This window comes from Takifugu rubripes, chromosome 15 (genome assembly GCF_901000725.2).
Source record: "Takifugu rubripes chromosome 15, fTakRub1.2, whole genome shotgun sequence".
Taxonomy (NCBI): domain Eukaryota; kingdom Metazoa; phylum Chordata; class Actinopteri; order Tetraodontiformes; family Tetraodontidae; genus Takifugu; species Takifugu rubripes.
Window position 1 is genome coordinate 10,485,867 of NC_042299.1, and position 16,489 is coordinate 10,502,355.

Sequence of the window (16,489 nt, forward strand, 5' to 3'; positions counted from 1 at the left end):
CCCATCTCTGGTGGATCTCTAGGGAAAAAGAGGCTGGAATTCTATTGTCAGATACATCTACTGAACACTGTTGGGTAGATATTTTGATGTATTCTGAAAATAAAGCTTGTACATAAAACTAATATTCACAACTTCATTCTTAATAGAATTTTTAGAATGCTACGTGTACAATAATGTAGATTAAAATAGGCCCAAACAAGAAAGTTAAGTCAAGTTTAAGTCTATTCCAAATAATATGGTCTTGAAAGATTTTTCATTTTTCACTTTGATTCCTATTATTTTTGTAAAGGGATCAACTGGTGGCCTTTACTGGACAGTAAACATTTAGGAACAGCTTACAATGGTCAGCACAATGTCCAGATTCTTTCTCTCTCTCTCTCTCTCTCTCTCTCTCTCTCTCTCTCTCTCTCTCGCTGTATGTTTGTGTGTGTTTGTCTCTCCCATCAGTCTCTCTCTCTCTTTCTCTTTTTGTGTGTGTTTCTCTCCCTCTGCCTATCTGCTTTTTTCTTATTTTTGCATGTAAATATGATTCCAAAACCATATACTAAGAGGCATACATACAGACAAAATGCACACGTGATCAAAGCAGATCTGATGCCGGAGCGTGTGCGTGCGTGCGTGCGTGCGTGCATTCTGCTGATGGCAGCAGCAGCTCAGATGTGACAAAGGGACGCGCGAACTCAGCAGGCTGATTTGAAGAGCCCACTATGACCATGTGGCGACCCTGCGTGTGCTCATACACACGCCAGCAAACCAGAGTGACATTCCTTTTTGACAGCAAGTCAGCAGCCCCCCCCCCCCCCCCCCCCCCCACACACACACACGCACACACCACCACCACCACCACCAATAAACCGAATACAGCATAACAAGTAGTTCTACCTTGTGTTGCACTTTAATCATTTTTCCCATCTAATATGTCAACCTGAAGACCAAAATACAGATGGAATATAACACTTTCACTGACTTCAGCATATCAGCTGGGTCGTAATCACTTTGTCACATCCAAAAACGTCTCATTCCTCATCATCTGAAATAAGTGATATTGTTGTATTCGCAAACCTGCATTGAATTGTGAGGTTGAGTCGAGGTCAGGACCCACACTCCAAATATGCACGGCTCAAGAAGGATTCGTTTACTGTAAGACCCAAATTAATGTTATTTGAGAATGTTAGTACAACGTCTCTGCCGCTAGGGGGCAACATTATCCTTTCGTAATCCTTAAGCGTCTCAAGCGTTGTGTAGGTTGAGCGCTAGAACCTTTGAGTGAATATAATGGCCCAATGAGCGTTCTCATGGGAGCCTAAACGGAGTATTTCTTAACATGTCACTTGGTTGCTGCGGTTACCGCCGTTTGGGCCTGGTTACCGTCACCCACAGTGCAGAGCTGTGATGGACAGTCATGTGTGACTGCGATCTTCACTGAGTCATACACAGACTTTACATGCGCCACTGAAAGCGCGACAAAAATAGGATACAAAACCTTCAGAGTCGTTTCCGCTGTGCTCACATCTCAGCTCCTTCATCCTGATTGCATCTGTTGACATGTTTGTAACGCCTCTGTGTCTTGTTTTATGATCAGTGATTTCATCAGGGCCGATGCAGTGATTACCATATTTTAAGCACAAGACAGCTCATCAGGTAATGAAGCTTGTTACAGGTCTTGCCCCAGGCTTCAGTCAGGCATTAGCAAGCCCTCTAGTGCGCCATTCACACATAGAAGCCGTTCAATAGAAATTACTGACATTCCCAACAGGTCATTATGTATGCAAATGTAGGCAAAACTATATTTAGGCCGCATCAGGGTAAGGCTTCAGCCAGGGTTAGGCCCTGTAAAATTCACCATTAAGCCTCAAAAGTTCTATTATTGGCTAAAGATAGAGGTTCCTGCTTCGGCATACTACACACTTTATTGTGAAATTCAACCTGTTCCTGACAAATGAAGGTGTATCCCTGTGGCACACAAGGAAGAAGGAAAGACCACCAGACTCTGATGCTGAGTCGTGGTTCATATGGCTCTCCAACCTGAACTCAAATTTCGATCCTGTTATTTCACCATGTTTTATGATGTTAGAGAACTAAATATAAAGTAAATTAATTATATATCCAAATAACGTGATTCCTCTGTGTGTGTCCGTGTGTGTTATTCTGATGATCGATGGGGCGAATATCCCTTTTGAGAAAGTGATGGAGATGCTTTGGCTTCACTTTTGCACGGCTCATTCATCTTCGTTCATTTTACGCCTTTTGTTTTGACTCACTGGTGGCTAAACGCGTTACGTTACTTTGACAAAGATCAGCTCAGATGATCGTCAATATGATCATTTACCATTTGAGATGATTAAAACTGGGGTAAAACACGGGTAGGCTATTTCGTTACTTCCGCCGATGGACATTTTGAATGCGGCAGTGCGCGTATTTGGATGCGTTAACGCACGGGGGCTGATGAGACCCCCCCCCCCCCTCCCCCAGCCACTTTGTAAACAACGACCAGCTGCCGCGTCTTTCTCAAATTCGAACCCAGCGGATTATTACGCGCAGGCTTCCACCTCCATTTGACACAACCGAAGAGCCGTCTGGGAGAGCAGCTGCGCACAGACGCGGCAGAAAAGACCGCGCGTCCTGACGGCGAGACCTTTGCTTGCAAACCGTCTGTGGAGAGCAGACTGCAGGCTCATCGACACGGATTTGAATTAAGCAGCGGATAACGGCCACTGTGCATCCTTTGGTGAGGGAGTGGGAGGGAGGCAACTGTTTTGTATCTTAGAAGCCCGGGGTGAAGAGCGGGGGGAGGAGGAGCGGAGAATGAGCTATTCTTGTACCAACAGAGGCAACAGCCAGGACCCATCAAGCGCTAAGAAGGCTGCCGGTAATAATCCAGGCAGAGACACCGGAGGCACCGACAGCAGCCCGAAGCAAACGGCCACAATGAAAGTGAAGAAAGGCTGCAACTCGGCCGAGGTGGGGGTCCCGGTGACCACAGAGGAGGACCTGCTAACCAGCGCGGTGGTCACGCCGGAGGATGTCCTGGGCTTGCAGAAGATCACGGAGAGTAAGTTCACTGCCATTGTGTCGGTCGATGCGTGTCAGAGGAGGACAAAGGTCCGGAAAACGCCGTGGCTCGTCTCGCGTCATCATATGTGCGGCTTATGAATATATAGGCCCGTATCATACACACGGTGTTGCATCATCGGAGCCTTCTGTTGTCACCCAGTCCGGAGATGAGCGTTTTAGAAGCCCAGGAGACCGAGGTTGAGCCCTTGGTGAAGTTTGGCTGCTAAAAATCAGAGGTCGGTGACATCACGCTTTCAGTGGGAGGGAACCCCCTCATGCATGTGATGTGCATGAGTTCTGGGTCATTTTATCGAAGGAGATGGGCGCAGACTGGAGGGGTCACTCTTAGAAACAGACGCCCCCGGGCAATTAAATCACTATCCTCTCACGTTTGTGTATTCACAATGTAAAACCTTTATTTCCTCAGACAGCTGAACGTAATATAATCTATCTGACGATAAACTCTGGTTTAACAGTATTTCCACCTTTTATTAAATTAGTTAAATTCGTTTTCCCCCCCTGATTTGTGTGAAAGTAGCTATAAATTCTAGTATGGCATTTTTAATAGATGAATTCAGAAAAGTGGAAAAAGTTGTGTAATGAGATTATTGTCGATTTCAACGAAATCGTGTGAGCCACCTTCTCAAATGAGCAGGGTTTCATGCCAACGCTATTCTTGATTTCCTGAGCTGTTACAGGAAATGCAAACATGGCAACACCCTTGTCAATATACTTGCAGTTAGTAAAATATGCAGTAAACTCAAACATTATCAGCAAAAATTAGGCTAAATTATAGAAACGATAAAAAGTGACGCACAAACAGAGATTTGGTAGTGTTACTATATTTTTTTTAACTTATTTATATTGTTATTATATTTTTCTCATATTATTTAATTTTTTATTATAAATAGAGCTTTTTAGATGTGCTTAAATGATTTCACAGAAAAGGGTTTTTTTCTTTCTCAGCTCTTGTTGCTAAATCATATCTCAAACATCAAAGACGGCGATGACGCATCGCTTGGTTTTTCATTTTGTCCCACCTCCAAATCTGGAACAAGCCTCTTACTGAGAAAGACAGCCAGGAGGTTCTTACTGCAGGTCTGTGCACAGGAATACCTGCACACAAGAGCAACTCTGGTCTTAAACAAGCTCAACAGAGGCACAGCACGACATTTAACTATTTAAAGACAAAGTCATATAATGTCACTTTACAACCTGTTGTGACAGACGCACAAACATATATCTATTAAACCTTTTAAGAAAATCTCTACACCTAGTTTTCTGCAGAAATACAATATATTGGCAAAGGTGTCATTAAATCTAAATAAAATTATGCTGGAATACATAAAAGGACTAATTGCAGTGCACTCCTGACCCTTGGTATCGTAATAAATTCATATGTATACAATTTTACCTGTTGCAGGCTGCATAATTCAGAGCCTTACGTTAATTACTTTATGAGCTGAGATTATTGTGAGTTTAGAACAATTTCAAACAACTGTATTGTGCAAACAGTTTATGTCGGCGATCAGAATGACTTGTGCTGAGGGTGGGGACCCCCCCCCCCCCCCCCTCGTAGCTGCAGCAACATGGCTACAAGCTGGAATCACTACGGCAACAGGGAGCATCTCCCTGCGGATGCAGGCAGATGAACACGTATCTCTGTTCTCCCACATGCCTTCTCCTCCCCCTCTACTTCCTCTCTTCTTTCTTTCTTCTTCTCCTGTCGTACAGTTGATGACTTGAACAGAGAGAAATGGAACACAGCCCATGCTCACATTAGAAAATAAATTAACAAATCAGGCAGGAAACAACTTTCTCACCTAAGAGATCACCTCACCACCGTGTGAGTAACCTCTCTGAACCTGCAGTCTCAAGTGAACTTAATTATGTTTCAAAATAGCACGACACAGTCAATAATATGCAGCTATGTCAGGCTTAACAACAACCCCAGGTCGAACCTTTCTTGCTATATTTCTTCTTCTCTGTCAAACGTCTTTAAAAACTTCTCTCAGCACAACCAGATGACAGAAAAGTTTTTTTAGTGTTTTTAAAATCAGATTTTCTTCCCCTTCAGACAAAAGACCCCAATCTGTTCACTTAAATCCAACGAAGGCCTGGAAATGAAGCCTAACTTTAAATAAAAATGCCACAGTTGCAAATTCGCAAAGTAAACAGGTGAAAAATCTTTCAGAAAATCAAAGAAAAAATTGTAAATTAGGCAAAGAAAATGTTAAAATACACAAAGTTCCATCTCAACGTGCATAACAAATATTCTTAGATGTTGTTTAAATTAATCAGGTCCAAGTTTCTCTTCCTGTGGACTCAAAATTGAGCAAATTGAGATGTAAATAAACAACTACTCTTAGTCTTTAATTAGAAGCATTGCGGTTTCCCACCCCAGTCCCTCAATTTGCTTTTTTTCTTATTTGTTTACCTTCTCACTTTTTCAGTCAATTTTAATTGAACATTACATTTTAAACCTGACTCGTACTAAATGCTCTCGGTTTGTTAATCAGTTGTTACAGGGCTCTTCGGTGTCATTTCAACCCCAATGCTGATAGTTATCATTGCTTGATCATTACATTCTTTGATTGTCTATCACAGAAATTGTCTAAATGTTAAACTTTCGACTTTAGTAACATGTGGGTTGGACCTAATCTTATCGGATTACTGTTTAAAAGGATCACATCCTGTACAGCAGTCAGCTTTAGGGTGTCACCGCTTCCTCATTTAGCTGCACAAAGACTCCAGTGTCTTAAATAATTAGGATTTTTGGGTAAATATAGCTATTGGATGATTAAAATAATCGATGTAGTTAAAGATATTGCCAGTTTATTATAGGGCAGCTCAATTTTTTTTATGGAAATTTGGTAGCCTGAAAGCAGATTGACCCTCATACAATGAAACCTGCCAGCCTTCCTTTCTGTAGTGTGTTTATAAAGCTTTAGTAGGTTCATGCGACACTGATGAGGTGTTATGTATGGGGTATGTGGTAATGTGCACGCCCTGGCAGAAGAGGTCAGAGGTCAGCTTGATTGCAACAGATGCTTCAGCATCCATGAGATGGCATACGACCAGTCAGATGCTTTGTGCCCACCCCAGAGCCCCTAGTATCGGAATTTGGGTCATTCCGATTGAGAAGGTCTTTTCCTTCCACCTCCAGATGACGTCGTCAGTCGAGGGCAGGAGTTCCACTGTCGCCATTAGCAGCGTGAAGAGGGTGACTTTCCCTTCTTGATGGTTTGTCAGAATTTCTCTGAGGGTTACCTAAAGGTCTTGCTCGACTCCTTGATATTGCCGCTGGAGAGCACACGTATGTACTGGAGGGGTCTTATCTCACTCTGCAGAAGAGGAGCTGGCAGTGATGAACTGGCGTCTGTTTGTGGCTTCATTAACTTCAAGAGCAGTTAACCTCAGATGGCTGCGCGCGTGCGTGTGTGTGAGAGAGAGAGACCTGAGGTGACAGAGTGCACGTGATTTACAACAAACACCTTAGACAGCCAACTACACTCTCACACATACCAAACTCCCCTTGTCCTCACGGGACCTCATTAGGAGACTCGCAAGTGACTATTAGCAATGGGTAGCAAAAGGACAAGGACAATGCCAACTGTGGTGCAGCACTTAATACAACTGCAGATTGGCAGACATACTGTGTGCGGACACGTGCACTTTGAATTCATAACTGCCCATGTGAGAAGCTGCAGACCTAACTGCACATCTGCTAGCTGCTCATGAGATGGAAAAACAGGATAAATGGCCTGTACATTCAGTGCTCCGACATCCAGTTTGAAAGTCTATCACAGCGCTCGCCCCACATGTGCATCACCATGTCCACTGTTCCCTCAACATTCGTAAAATGAGCCATGTGGACTAGATTGGATGCCTTGAGTGTCAGGTCTACACTGGAGAGCCATTAAAATAAGTGACTCCTCCGTCTGATGTGCGTTAACCGGGCATGTCAGCCGATACATGATTCCCGAAATCTTTAGGCTGAACATTTGGGAAAATGGGACCCTCAAAGGGGAGCGCGCGGTATCATCAGAGCAGGCAGGAAGCAGGAAGTATCTGCTCCACCGGGGAATGTTAATGAGCAGTGACACCGCCTGGTGAGGGCAGGAAGGATTAGAGGAATAAATATAACTCTTCCTCAGTGTTTGTGTGTGTGTGTGTGTATGTATGTGAGTCCACGTGTTCTCCAGCATCAGGCTATTAGGGAGAGGAGCTGAAACTCCAGCAAAGAGCATTAAACCATTCAAGGTTGTGCCAGTTTGTTCATACAAACTACAAAAGGGAGAATAAAGAATTCATAAAAGCCGAGTGGTGTTGTGAAAACCCCCGTGTCATTTCTCCTGTCTTAGATTATCTGTGCAGCCCAGATGAGAACATTTTCAACATCGACTTCACCCGATTCAAGATCAGGGACATGGAGACGGGCACGGTGTTGTTTGAAATCACCAAGCCTCCATCCACAGGCGAGTTTCTGAAACCTCATTCATTCATGCAAAGTGAGTCCACTTCATCACGCCGTTGTGTTTCGTTCTTTATCCAAACTGCTATTTGCTTTAGACAAAACAGGAGACAAGAGGGACATGGACCCGAATGCCGGCAGGTTTGTCCGTTACCAGTTCACACCCGCTTTTCTCCGACTGCGGCAGGTCGGCGCCACGTAAGTCAGGACCTGCACATCAGAATTCTGGGTAACTGGATAAAAAGGCTTCATTTTGCTGTGTGTGTTTATGTGTGTATTTGTTTGTGTTTGTGTGTGTGTGTGTGTGTGTGTGCAGCGTTGAGTTCACAGTGGGAGACCTGCCGATAGAAAACTTCAGGATGATTGAGCGGCACTATTTCAGAGAGAGACTGCTGAAGAGTTTTGACTTTGAGTTCGGCTTCTGCATGCCCAAAAGCAAGAACACATGTGAACACATCTATGAATTCCCGCCCCTGTCGGAGGACAGCAGTAAGATGACGCTCACCACATCCACTTCAGTCATTACTTATTATACACAGATTGTGGCTGCCGCAATCTAATCTATAATTACTCAACAATAGAAATGATCTTCTATAGGTGAAGAGATCAATAAATTAGTAAAAAATAATAATAGGTAATAGGTAATTATCCTTTCTGCCACAAGGGAGAGCCAGAATCACCCTGCTGGGTTTGGACATGTCTGTGGGAACTTTAATAGCATCCATTTTAGCAGGTTTCCTGTTTGTGTGCTTTGTGCCCACTCACAGTCCGGGAGATGATCCTGCACCCATACGAGACGCAGTCCGACAGCTTCTACTTTGTGGACAATAAGCTGGTCATGCACAACAAGGCGGACTACTCATACAATGGCGGCACGTAGGGCCAACACAGCGACGGGGTCAGATGTGTGGACCGACCTGGAAGACGGTGACATGATGCCGGGGGATCCAGTAGTTTCTCTCTCTATTTCTTTCTTTCTCTTCTTCTGTGTTTCTTCTACTGGGAAGATACAACATAACAGAACAGGAAACAAAAGAACTGCACAAAGATGTTGATGTCTGTGTGTGTGTGTGTGTGTGTGTGTGTGTGTGTGTGTGTGTGTGTGTGTGTGTGTGTGTGTGTGTGTGTAAACCATAACACCAGCAGGTGGAAACCCCTGAATGAAAATATCAGATGGTTTCTCCTCTCCAGCTACGCATAATCGATACATCATTTTTGATTCCTCTTAGACTTTAGGAACAAATCTTCCAGCTTAATTGTGTGTTTGTTTGTGTGTGTGTGTGTGTGTGTGTGTGTGTGTGTGTGTGTGTGTGCCAGTTTGAATGCATGATTACTGATCTCATTTAAATGTTAGTAACGTCAATCTGTTTGCAGAGTAGCACATCTGTCAGCACATCAGACACTTTTCCCACAATCTTTAACATAATCCCTCATTATTTCCTGAGTCATGTGACCCGTGTTACTGCAGGGCACCTGAGTTTATTGTCTGCTAAAAGCACAACATATCTGAAAAGCCCACAGTAAGGAAACTTGTAAAAGTGAGCTGATATGACCATGTGTGTACTTTGTCATCTGTGCACCGACTGTACTTTTCCATCCTCGTGCGGTTTTCATGCGTCCGGGTTTTTCGTTCCAGGCTCTTCATAAGAGACGATAAGGAAAACTCTTATTTCTAAATGATTTTTTTTAATTTATTGAACATGTTGCAAAAGTGCAGCAGGAGTCATTTGAAATCCAGCGTTTCTGATTTCGAGGCGGTCGGATTTACGGCTCCGGTGCGTTTATAATTCCCAGTTTTTCGCTCCGACACATTCCAGTGAGACGGGATCTCAAGGGCATATATTAAACAGATCACACGGATCTGTCATAAGATTCCCCCTAATTGTACTATGCACAGCTGCCTGTGCTGGGAGACCTTTACTTCATTTTTGGGGATTTGCAATTTAGCAAAAGCGTTTACGTTTAATCTCCATTCATCTGTTACAGGTGTTGCACCCGTGGTGCGTTCAGAGTCGCACCAGCACAACATTCACACGGCCTTTGGCGGTGAGTGGTAATATTTAGCATAAATCAGAGAAAAGAGTTGCAGGCAAACATCAAGAGTATTGAAACGGTATGCGGGGGGTTAAAAATTGAATGGAGATTAAAAAAAAAAAGATCCAGTTGAATGTTAAAATGTTGGAAACCCAGACTTTTATTTATGACTGATTGTGACTTCTATCCGAATCAATTTGAGCTGACATTGAAGTTTTGGAAGGTCAGAAATGTTGGTGTGATTGAATAATAATAAAAAAAATCTAAATAAAGATTTAGGGGGTTGTTTTTGAACTGCTGTGGTGTTTTCCCATGGAAAAGAGAGCACTGGCTGATGCTGTCGGCACAACGATGCTTTATTTTCACAATATTAACAGCTTTGGTACATAACTTACAGAATGTCACTTGGTCTAAACTTTACCCTTATTACATCATTTATTCATTCATTCTGCAGGACAACTACAATAAAAACCAATCCCAGTTGTATCCTGCTGGCAGCCTCTTATCATGGTTATCCTTCAACCATATTCTAATCAATACCAGGAAGTTATGCCCGGTATTTCAAAAGGATTTTATTTTTCTAGAGAAATACCTTCTAAATTCTTATTTATTTTAACCCAGCTCAGTATTATATGTCTTGAATTTTTGTATAATTAGCACATCTTTCTCAATCTATACAAAAACTTAAGTGTAAGGTATTAAAAATGCATCTTTACTGATCTATTACTTTGTGGCAGGGTGGCCATAAGGCTCTGAAAAGTCACCATATCCACCCAAAACATAATGCAATACAGTGTAACATAATTCACATTTTTGTTTTTGTACATATTAAACATATTAAATGTTTTTTAGGGCTTAATAGGTTATTGCCAAATGTTGGCTTGATGTTTATATTTGCATTATCGCACAGTTGTGAGTGAAATATCCTCCTAAAGGTCTATACAAAGTCAAAAACTCTGCAAAGTTGACATTCACAAAACAAGACAGTGTTAAAAAACTGATAAAAGTAAGACACATACGTACACAAAAACAGACTTTAGGTCCAACAAAAGGACCACTGAAATAATTTAAATTAACTGATCCAATTAATTGTACTTCATCTCAATCTTTTAAAAAGAGATGACATCAAATTTTTGAGAAAGTGTGGAAGAAATGACCTCAATTTTCACATTGTGAATGGTTTTGGTTACTGTATGTGAATGTTTTCTGATGCCTTTTCTTAGTTCTCTGGGGTTTTGAGGCAACGTGGAGGGTTTTATAGTTACTCTGGGCTCTGTCCTCAGCAGGAATGCGACATTGTGTTGCGTCCTGAACAGCCCGTGTGTCAGAGCTTATTTCAATCTTTTCGCCGGTCTTTCAACTATCAACAGATTCTTTCAGGTTTTCTGTTGCCTTCAAAACAATCTCTCTCTGTCCGATATAGTTCAAGGCTTGACTGTGACGTTGGCCCACTTGGGGAAGTTCCCCATGTCAAACATGGCATATCCCCAAGTGTTGATGCCTAAATTAGTGGTCAAAATTCCGATGATGTTCAGTATGAAGCCGGCTTTTACCTGGAGGGACAGAAAGTCACATGAACAGCATGTATACATTTATGAGGCTACCATACAGCCAGAAAAGTCCCAGGTAATATCTCGGTCTCTGTTAAATACAGTATTTTAGCATGTTTTCATAATTCACCAATGAATATTTGCTGACAGTGAACGCAGTACAAGATTAATGTCGCCTCAAACGAGCGAATTGTGCGTATCAGCCTCACCATGTCGATGACCCTGAGGTTTCCAAAGGAGAACGCGATGGCGTTGGGGGGCGTAGCCACGGGCAGCATGAAGGCCAGAGAGGCAGCGATGGTGCACGGCAGCATCACGTACAGCGGATGTATCTGAATAGCTATGGCCTGACAAACACACCAGCATGCGCGTTAGCTGCAACGTAAACATCTGTGAGCGTGTGTCCACCCGAACGCCCGTGTGGCCTTTACCATGGAGGCCAGTATAGGCAGGAACAGCGTGGTGGTGGCCGTGTTACTGGAGCACTCAGTGAACGTCGCCACCAGCAAGGAGAGGAGCAAGGAGATGGCGAAGGGGGGGATGTTTGCCAGAGGGGCCAGTTTCTCACCCAACCATTCAGACAGACCAGATATCTGTGGAGAAGCAAAGTCCATGTTGCATAAATACATGAAGGATATGATAGACTGAAATATATTCTTTCTATACCAGTGAGGAAACCACCTCTACAGATGGAATTACCTCACTGCCTTTAGCCAGAGCGAAGCCCCCTCCCAGCAGCAGGATGATGTTCCAGGGCATTCGCTCATGAACCACTTTCCAGCTCAGCAGAGTCTTAGGAGCCTTCACCTTCTTACCTGTGAACCAGAGGAAGCTCAGGTCAGCGTGATGTATCAATTAGGATGATTTAACAACCAGTGAGTTTCTAAAAAAATCACCTTTATCATTGTAACCATAGCCTCCACATGTGGGCAGCTGGGACGGGATGACGAAGAAGAGCATCGACATTAAGATAGCAACGGTTCCATCTGACACATAACTAGGGAACACAAAATTAAAATTATAATTAGTGATATAAGGTACAAATAGTTGAAAAGAAACCAAAAAACTTACGTGTCTTCCTTATTGAAGAGCACTGTTGCCCAGCCGTCGATGAAACCGGGTTCCCTGGTGAACCACAGCACCACCAGCATAACAAAGATGATGAGCACCGACACCTCGGCGAACTTCATGCTGCCCAAACTCCTGTACTCCTCCCTCATCACCCTGTACGCCTCCCGGTCTTTGTGAGTCTTCCCGCCACAGCCGAACGACTGCTTCAGGCTGAGGAGGAAAGAGAGGAGATCAGTGACGATGCTGACTGATGACGGATGAATGTCGGATCGAAATGTTCCTCACTTGAAGCCCAGGAACATAAACTGAAGCCAGAGCCAGGTCAACACCAGCATGAGCACCATGTTGGGGAAAGCAAAGCCGAACCAGCTGGCAAAGTTAATCACTCCTCCATTTTCTTTAAAGAGCCTTCAGAGAAGATGAACATGTGGGCGATGAACAGGGAACATCTGGAGTAAATGCCCCTTTTTTAATGACTTACTGGTTGATTTGGCCCTGCAAGATGATGTTGGGGGTGGTGCCGGTGAGCGTGGCCGTCCCACCGATGCTGGCGGAGTAGCACACGCTCAAACTCAAGCCTTTGGTCAGACGATCATACTTTTCCTCCAGGGCTTTTCGCCTGGACTCCATCTGTGAGGCGGAATTCCAACTGTTCTCATCTGCTGCTGGAGCTGGAGATGAAAATAAAATGATCCAACATGCACGAGCCTGTGAATGGAGCACACGTTGTTACTTACGCTCTCTGTCCTCCAGCTGAATGTCATTCTTTTCCGACCTATCCTGTTGAGTCTGCGTTGCCTCCTGCTCGAACGACGGGTTGTCTTCGGCCTTATTGTAGTAGTCTTCCTCCGCTTGCAGCTCTGTTTCCTTCAGCTGCTCCAACACGGCGTTGGCGATGGGCAGCATCATGGCCGTCGTGGCGGTGTTGCTGATCCACATGGACAGGAACGACGAGACGATCATGAATCCCATCAGTAGCCTGTGCGAGAGGGTCACAGCGATGGTCAAGCATCCAAGTCAGTCTTCTAGCAGTCGTGCAGCTCATCAACATGGATCATTTTACACAAGATTCACAATGAACATTTTGTCCAGTGTTTCCAACTCTCAGCTCCAGCTCCACCACTCCACCTCCCTGTGATGCTGACCAATTATTTCCACGACCTCTACCTCAGGTGTGATGGTCAAACAAATGTTTGATGAGGGTGGGAATGCTAACAAACCAAAGAGATTAGAAGAAAATGTGCCTCAGGAAAATTCCCTGTCGATAGCGTGCTAGAGCTTGGCTTGCTAACCAACAAATACCGCAACAGGGCCCAGAAACAATGTCAGCATATACAGGATGGGCATCAGGTCTATCGTGGTACAATTGTTCTTGAGTATAGGATAATTAAACGCCACACAACTTGCTAAAATAGCTTCAGGCATTCTCTTACAGAGACGGGCGGACACCGATCAACAGCAGAATTCCGAGAGCGATGCGTTTATGAAGGTTCCAGGTTTCCACCGCGATGGCCACCAAGAGTCCACCAATGAACAGCATGTTGGAGTCTTTCAAATACTCAATGCTGACCTGAAACAAGACCACACAGACACCTGTTACAGTAGCCAGCCCTCCAGCCCTCTTATTAGTGTGTTTTTAACAGAAACCTTCCGTTGGACTGAGCGTACTGGGATGGCAACAAGAGACAGATGGAACAGTACCTGCTCAGCCTTCATGATGCCCATCATGGGGAAGAGGACGACAGGCAGGAGGGCCGTCACAGCCAGGGGCATGCACTCTGTACACCAGTACAGAGCCATGATTATTATAGCATAGCCACATTTTGCTTGCTGTGAAGGAGTCAGTAAAAATCAAATTAGGATTCTCTCATTTTAAAACTCAAAATGAAATCTGAAGATACAGCATGTGCTGCAATCATCATATTTTTAGATTAGATTAGATTAGATTAGATTAGATTAGATTAGATTAGATTAGATTAGATTTAACTTTATTGTCATTACACATGTCACAAGTACAAGGCAACGAAATGCAGTTAGCATCTAACCAGAAGTGCTTAAGTAGCGAATAAAACTGTGATGGGTATATACAATATATACACACAATGATATACAGTATGTTTATGATATCAATCTATATGTTTGTATTTACAGAGTTCACAGATATGTAAAGGGTATATAAAAGTCTTTGCAACCAAGATACATATATATACAGGCTGTAACTATGGTGCTGATGTGCAAAGTATGGAAAGCAGTGCAAGTAACCGGATGTGGGTAGTACAAATAACAGATGTAAATTTCAGAAGCATATTGAGATTTAATTAATGATGTCATGCCACGTATTTACTTTAAATATAAGGTCATAGCTGCTAACATTGCTTAGCATGCAGCCATTTAAACAAGAAGAAGAATTATACATTTTCAATGTATAATTATTATATATTATTAATATATAATGTATGATTAACCATTATTAAAGAGAAAAGAGAAGTAAATCTATGCGGCTGACATTTCTGTAACAACTCATGGTCAACTTTTTGCTTCAATTAGCAGATAGACGTAAACCTTGATCACAATTAACACTTTATCGTGTCCTTGTCTTGTGAGATAACTCTTTATTGGTCCACAGTAAAACTGCTTTGAAGCCACACTCACAAAGAGCAACCACAAAGCCAGACCTCGCTTACCTCAGCAGGGCGTGTTCCTTGATTGACAGCTTGATTTTACAGAATGTTGGTGTCAGTTTAATAGTATCCCGTTTCTATATATTTTTAGTTGCTTAGGTGTTGGTTTAGTTTGGGGATTGCAACCTCAAAAAATTATTTCAGAACCTTTGGACTTGTTATGATTTGATTAATCATAACAAAGCAAAGGGTTAAAAATAGCTTTCTTTATGGATGGATTTTAGACCCTGGTTACATTATCAAATCAAAGTATTGAAGGTCGCACAATAAAACACACACACACACACACACACACACACACACACGGATGTTTTACTGCAGCCCAGCTGTTTCTTCTTGTTTAAATGGCTGCATGCTAAGCAATGTTAGCAGCTATGACCTTATATTTAAAGTAAATACATGGCATGACATCATTAATTAAATCTCAATATGCTTCTGAAATTTATAGTAAATCACAGGTAAATTGGGACTTTGCAAGAATTGCAGAAAAATGCTCTCTTGTGATGCTAAGGTGCACTGAATACACAAGAAGATACATGTTTGTTAATTATTACAGCTTTTGTTGTTGTTTTTTCCATCCAACAAATGTGTTTTAAAGTCATTGTGAACGTACGCTTGAATACGATAATGATAATAGACATGCAATTGAGGCATTCACTTTCATTCCTGCTGGAAGTTTGTTTTGTCCATGTTGATGTTTTGGAGTCATAATGTGATGTTTTTCACTAAGTGATCTTTTGTTGGCAAAAGCCAGCGACACACACTTGATGTTTCTCTAAATATCAGACACATTTTAAAAGAGCCACATTAATCGTGTGCAACTGGTGGGCAGACAGATTTAGTAGCAGATTTACGGGTTAACTGCTCCTAATTGCTCCTTTGATTTGCTTTTGCTACTGTGGCTGTGCTTTTGTCAGATTATCAGCAGTCAAGGAGGATGCAAACCAAACCCACCCATGAATTGAACAGTATGATTTGAGTAAACATGCACAAAGATGCTCACGGACACTCACCGGATAAGGATACACCAGCGGCAGAGGAAGGAATGCAAGTGGGGTGCCGATGATGATGATGTAGTTTTTGTGGTACCACAACCATTTGCAGACCTTCTTAAACCCCTCCATGAAGGAATTGAAACCCAATGGTGGAAAAACTGAAGCACAAATCTCGCTCGTAGTACGGGTGAAGAAGAAGACAAAAAATAAGTTCTTGATAAAGAACCACAAGGACAATGACAATGGTACCAGTGCAATCTAGTATTTATATCGCTTGCAGCAAATCAAACATTAACTTAGCAGTGACGGGAATCTCCTACAGAGGATGGAGGAAGTTCATGGTAAAGGTTGGGAGAGCTTAAGATATTGACAGGTGAGTGGAGAGACAGGTTTATTATATGCAGTTGAGTTGCTTTGTGACTTACAGTCAAAGGTCAGAGAGTCTGCGTATGGGTAGGCAGGTTATATCTGCTTTAAAAGTCTGCCATTAAGCTCTGATAGAGTCCAAGCACATAATAAAAGCATTGATACGAATCAATTAAGCCTAATGACCACATTTTAATTGAATTCGTTGGATTATAGAGGCTCCTCCGTGGCGCTGAGTAAACTATAGATATCGCGCCCTCTACT

General features: G+C 42.8%; 2 protein-coding genes across 4 annotated transcripts; one reads left to right on the top strand and one right to left on the bottom strand.

Annotated features, from left to right (window-relative positions):
* Window positions 1-2,475: 2,475 nt before the first annotated feature.
* Window positions 2,476-9,834, top strand: unc119a2 (unc-119 lipid binding chaperone a2). Of its 3 annotated transcripts, XM_011611378.2 has the most exons (6): window positions 2,476-2,728; window positions 2,829-3,052; window positions 7,419-7,532; window positions 7,627-7,726; window positions 7,845-8,017; window positions 8,296-9,834. In XM_011611378.2, exons 2-6 carry the CDS (start codon window positions 2,929-2,931, stop codon window positions 8,406-8,408), a joined length of 624 nt encoding a protein of 207 aa, XP_011609680.1. In that variant the 5' UTR covers window positions 2,476-2,728; window positions 2,829-2,928; the 3' UTR covers window positions 8,409-9,834. The 3 variants fall into 3 exon arrangements, with proteins under 3 accessions (XP_011609680.1, XP_011609679.1, XP_029704694.1); XM_011611377.2 differs by lacking the exon at window positions 2,476-2,728 and having other exon boundaries at window positions 2,737-3,052; XM_029848834.1 differs by lacking the exon at window positions 2,476-2,728 and having other exon boundaries at window positions 2,737-3,052; window positions 7,636-7,726.
* Window positions 9,835-10,546: 712 nt separating this feature from the next.
* Window positions 10,547-16,082, bottom strand: LOC101063370 (solute carrier family 13 member 2-like). The gene is made up of 12 exons (XM_029848832.1): window positions 15,878-16,082; window positions 13,885-14,013; window positions 13,617-13,753; window positions 12,921-13,162; window positions 12,665-12,854; window positions 12,469-12,591; window positions 12,184-12,393; window positions 12,009-12,109; window positions 11,812-11,927; window positions 11,544-11,705; window positions 11,322-11,459; window positions 10,547-11,115 (listed from the first exon to the last, which is right to left on the bottom strand). The coding sequence occupies exons 1-12, from the start codon at window positions 15,986-15,988 to the stop codon at window positions 10,987-10,989; spliced, it is 1,788 nt and encodes a 595-aa protein (XP_029704692.1). The 5' UTR covers window positions 15,989-16,082; the 3' UTR covers window positions 10,547-10,986.
* Between the last annotated feature and the right edge of the window lie 407 nt (window positions 16,083-16,489).

Coding starts and splice junctions, on each gene's coding strand:
- unc119a2 (XM_011611377.2), top strand. CDS start 2,806: ATGAGCTATTCTTGTACCAACAGAGGCAACAGCCAGGACCCATCAAGC. Junction 7,533..7,626: donor CACCAAGCCTCCATCCACAG/GCGAGTTTCTGA, acceptor TATTTGCTTTAG/ACAAAACAGGAGACAAGAGG. Junction 8,018..8,295: donor GCCCCTGTCGGAGGACAGCA/GTAAGATGACGC, acceptor GCCCACTCACAG/TCCGGGAGATGATCCTGCAC.
- LOC101063370 (XM_029848832.1), bottom strand. CDS start 15,988: ATGGAGGGGTTTAAGAAGGTCTGCAAATGGTTGTGGTACCACAAAAAC. Junction 13,754..13,884: donor GCATCATGAAGGCTGAGCAG/GTACTGTTCCAT, acceptor GTCTTGTTTCAG/GTCAGCATTGAGTATTTGAA. Junction 11,928..12,008: donor CTATGGTTACAATGATAAAG/GTGATTTTTTTA, acceptor TCTGGTTCACAG/GTAAGAAGGTGAAGGCTCCT.